The sequence below is a fragment of the Acyrthosiphon pisum genome, chromosome A2 (genome assembly GCF_005508785.2).
Source record: "Acyrthosiphon pisum isolate AL4f chromosome A2, pea_aphid_22Mar2018_4r6ur, whole genome shotgun sequence".
In the NCBI taxonomy this organism is placed as follows: domain Eukaryota; kingdom Metazoa; phylum Arthropoda; class Insecta; order Hemiptera; family Aphididae; genus Acyrthosiphon; species Acyrthosiphon pisum.
In genome coordinates, this window is record NC_042495.1 from 24,581,554 (window position 1) to 24,586,581 (window position 5,028).

Here is a 5,028-nt window from a genome sequence, read left to right on the forward strand (position 1 = left end):
AAAAGTGTAAAAATTTAATACAAAGCTCCTGATATATTGCTACAATATCAGTTGAAAAATATTAAAAATACATAGGCACAATTTTTTTTTTATAAGCATTTAAAGATCAAATTTTGACAAAATTTTATCAAAATTTTATAATTGAATAATTTTTTTGTTGTTAAAAATTTATAAAATGTTCAACTTTTATATCTAAGGATTGAAAATTTAAAACAAGATTCCACGTAAGTAGTTAATTCTGTTAATTCTGTTAATCTAAAAAATATATAATCACATTTCATTTTTATAGTCATTTTAAGCTCAAATTTGGACGAAATTACCTACATATTAAAAAACCTACTATTTTAGTTATTTTGATGTGATTGTATATTATTATTCGATGGGTATTTGAAACTTCTTAAGTATAATATTATATATCTATGATAGTACATGGTTTGTTGTTGATGTATGACACGTTACCTTATGGATATTGTGATATGATTAATTTGGAATTTATTATAGGTACCTACTTTAGGTCAATTATTTTTTTTTAATACCATAGATAAGTATATAATATGTCTTATACCTAGACTGACATACCGTCCCCGCTCAGAATCGTTTATCTTAAACAATGGTATTATATCATTGAATTCAAATTTAATACCATCCATTATACAGTGACCCACTTGTAACCTACTGTACAGCAGAGCGACATCCACTTACCCACCTTTATTATTTTTTTTTTTTCTTTGAAGATCAAAAAGTTCTATCTTATTGTATTTAAAATATAATACAAGACGCCTAATATATTGTTACAATAGCAGTTTATAAATATTAAAAATCCTTAGTCAAAGTTTTTTTTTTATAAGCATTTGATGTTCGATTTTTGACAATATTTATCAAATTAAAAAAAATAAAAATGATTTTGTATACTTTTATATCTAAGGATTGAAAATTTAAAACAATGTTCCACGTACATAGGTTGTATATAAATTACTTTATTCTCAATAATATCATCAAATGTATTATCAAATTGAATACAGATTTAATACAATACCTTAGGGTGACCAACTTGTAACCTACTGCTGTAAATAACATATAACTGGAGCGTTTTTGTTTATACGGCAACGGCACACCGGGTTTTCTCAAAATGGTGATCAAAAATTCTTAAACAACTTTTTAATACAAGATTCTGGGGAAGTCGTTCTTATAGCGATTTGAAAATATCATAAATACATAAGTAAACACATTTTTTTAATTAATTTATTCATTTTACACTCGTTACTTATTGGCTATTACCAATATATTTTCAGCAGAGCTACTTCCCTGGTTCTTTTTTTACTGTACTGTTAAAATATATTGTATATATTGATATGTAAATATTAATCCATAGTAAACTAATTACTCCAGGTATTTCAAAACAATACATTGATTATATCAAAAGTGGAAAGAACGGACGGCGGTAAATATAAGTGCGTGGCGTCCAATTATCTTGGACAAAAATCTTTCGAGGCGATGGTTAACGTAAACGGTAATATCATGTATATCACAATATAGTCATATATTATTATATTATCATACGAGTTCTAAATCTCGTGTGGATTTAAGATTCCAAAAAAATCAGAATTTGCATAATGCGTCTTTCGTCAATTACTCTTCGTGTGATACACAAATAAAATAAACCCATAGTTATAACCAAGTGCGTATCTAGAACTTGTAATGAAAACCGAAACGCTGTTTGTGTTTGATGGAATTGTTTTATTCAACGTTTATTTTCATATATTTAATTTTCAATGTATACAAATGAATATTTGTTTTTACAATATTACAGATCAAAATCGTTTTATACTCTTACGAGTTCACAAGTAAAATATGTAATTTAGGGATAACATAAATTCGGGGGGGGGGGGATGTGTGCAACATAGAACTCACGGTTGGTTTCGGAAGTTCGATGTCATCTGGTGGTTTTGCTCCCGCGATCAATACTGCAAGCGACTCAGGTTTAAGAACCGGTGCTGTGTAATGACTGGATGGTATCAGCAGTGACTCAGCCCTGTGGTGGTATGTGGATAGCTGCTTGGACTTGAACGGTTAACGGACGGTGAATGGATACTTCCGTAGTCTGCTCGGCGTAGTGCTGTGTTTCACGGGGACGGACTGGCTACTCGACGCGTATGGTGGCGCTCAGTCGGCGTTGCGTGAATCACAGGAAACCTTACTTCACGTCGCACTCGGTGATGGCGGATAGTAGGAGTGCCGGGTCGACTGTGGAGCATCCGTATTACGACAAGAATTGTCGTCCGGCTTGCTCAGTCTTGGAGCTATGGCTGTTTTGTAGCTATGGCTGTTTTGTAGCGTAGAGATTCACATCCGTATTATTACTATAATGGTCGTCCGGCTTGTGATTCTCGTTGCTCAGCAGGGAGAGTAACTTTTTGATCGACGGCCAGCGACCTGTATTTATGTATTTCGTGGCTCATCGATTCCCTTCGATTGGATAGGTAATACTTTCGCATTTTCATGGCTGTGGCTCTTGATTTGAATGACGCGTTAGTACCTGGATTATAGGTCGGAATCAGCTGATTCCGAATATGTTATTTTCAAGTTTCAGTTCCTGCTCTTTCCTAGGGAAAACTTGATTTCCCGGCAGGCGGCATCGGTCCGCATACTCGGGCGTCGCACTGCACTATCTATATTGTTTCTATTGCTTCATTCTGTTCGGCGGTGCGCGTGAGCGGCGATAGTCGGAGTAATGATACAACGCTAGAGTGCGCCACGTAATTGGGCACTCTGTTTTGTCTCATTACAAACTATAATTAAGGGAGATAATTTTTTTGGTATCGGATCTACAATAAAAGTTATTGAAGTTTAAAAAACACAAAAATAATGGATTTTGAAACAATATCAACAATATCAAACAATACCAAAAAATAAAATCAATATTTCGCATATAATGTTAGACCTATATTGTACATTCATATCAATTTTGAATCTTACCTATCACTACAATTTGTAATCATTTTAATTTTACACGTAATAGAACACAATAGCTAACCGATACACAAGACACAAGTGAACGTTAAATGAATAAAAAAATACAATTAATATAACTTTTGCCTACCTAATATATATTATTTTTTTAAACAACTATAATATACATAATTTATTTTAGGTTCGGCGGAAAATGGTTGAAATGCCATGTTTGGAGTAATACCATGTTTTTTTATTATTATTATATTAGCGAATTTACTATTGTATAATGACAAAATATTTTAAAAAATGTATTATTATTATTATTTTTGTGACTTGTGAATTGTATATTTTACAATTAACATGCATATTGTAAAATATAATATAATAAATATAAGTAATTGTCTAATAGTAATTGTTTACGCTCAAGCAGTTTTTTATTTATCAGTAAAGCATGATTTAATAAAGGGAGACACCCTATTGGTGTTCCTAACGTAGGTCCGTCAAGTTCGGTACACATGCTTTGTAATTTATTCATATGATCTTCAATTATGTCCCACTGTTCGTTGTAACATGATGTATCAAGAAAAAAATACTAAATCCCATGTATTAGTAACAATTTTAATTGGCCCTATATTTTCGTAATAGATACCGGATTTTGGCGGCAATTGATTGTCGGAAAATCGTAACTGTGACATCACCAGCGTGCAGCTGATTATTAATTGCATAACAATCTGACTGGATTGGACATAAAACAAAACTAAAATAAAAAAAAAAACAGCTACTTGCACGTATATAATCTATTTATTGCAAGTAAGTGCTTATTTTATAATCCTAAAAATGTTTTACTAAATTTACGTATCGACAACTCCTTTTTATGAAATCGAAAATACATTCTTGCTATAATAATAAAAAAAAAAAACAAACAAACTACGACTATTAATATATTACTACTCTATGCATACATTTAATAAATCATATCATAGCTCGGTTTCGTAGAACAATTTAACATTGTTTATGTGTATACGATAGCCCTTACGACCTTTGTTAATAGTAATATTTTCATTATCATGTACAGCGAGTACTTCGTATGGACCCGTCCAATTCCTACTTAACGTGTTCCGTTTTTTATGCTCCTTTACTAGGACTTTGTCCCTTACCTGTATATTAATCGCGTGTGTGTTTCTATCGTAGTAGTGTTTATTGCTCTCTTTTTTTTTAACTAGATTGGCACGTGTCAGTTTATGCGCTTCCTGTATAATACGTTTTAAATCGAGTGCATAATTATCATAATTATATTGTGCTTCGGGTTCCCTATGGAATGATGACGGAATATTCGGTTTCCCCCCGAATACTAACTCGTACGGCGTATACGATGTTGGCGTTTGTACTGTGGTGTTATAGCAAAACATCACGTATGCTAATAGCCAGTGAATAGATAACTAATAATTTATCTAGATAAAGATAAAGATGACTGTAATAATTTGTATCTAGATACAGATAAAGATAATTATACTAAATTTTATCTGGATAAATATGAAATAATTTCATGTTTAATTTTTAAAATATTCAGGATAGGTCTTGAGTCTACAGGTAAAAAAAAAATACATAATTTAAAATTTTTTAAAGCAGAGGACAGAGGTCTTACAGATCGGTTAAGTGAAAACTGAAATACCGGGAATTCTAATAGGGTTTTATAAATATCAAATTGTTATAAATTACAATTATTTTAATATTATTATGCTTGTGAGTCCAATATCCATGAATGTTGGTTTATTTTTGTCGGCTTAAAACAATAATAATTTTTATACTTTGTACACTATTCTATGAAACGGGTATCAGCTCATTCGGTGAGGGCCGGCGGGTAGCAGGGTTAGATGTTTTTGCTTTTGCTATTATTAGTTGTTCTTACAATCTTACCTACTACATTCCCATTACATATTTCTATTTTTGGGCTTTCTCATTGTTTACAATGTAAAACTCCAGAATAACAATTAATATTAATAAATATTAAAATCATGGTATTATAATCAGTGTTGGGAATAGATAACTAATAATTTATCTAGATAAAGATAAAGA

General features: G+C 31.3%; 1 protein-coding gene across 1 annotated transcript in view; it reads left to right on the forward strand.

Annotated features, from left to right (window-relative positions):
- Positions 1-3,709, forward strand: part of LOC100575370 (leucine-rich repeat and immunoglobulin-like domain-containing nogo receptor-interacting protein 2) — a 78,037-nt gene extending 74,328 nt beyond the window's left edge. Inside the window, exons 28-29 of the mRNA XM_029490549.1 lie at positions 1,390-1,510; positions 3,152-3,709. Coding sequence (XP_029346409.1) covers positions 1,390-1,510; positions 3,152-3,171 — 141 coding nt within the window. The 3' untranslated portion in view covers positions 3,172-3,709. The remainder of the gene's footprint in view (positions 1-1,389; positions 1,511-3,151) is intronic.
- The last annotated feature ends 1,319 nt before the right edge of the window (positions 3,710-5,028 follow it).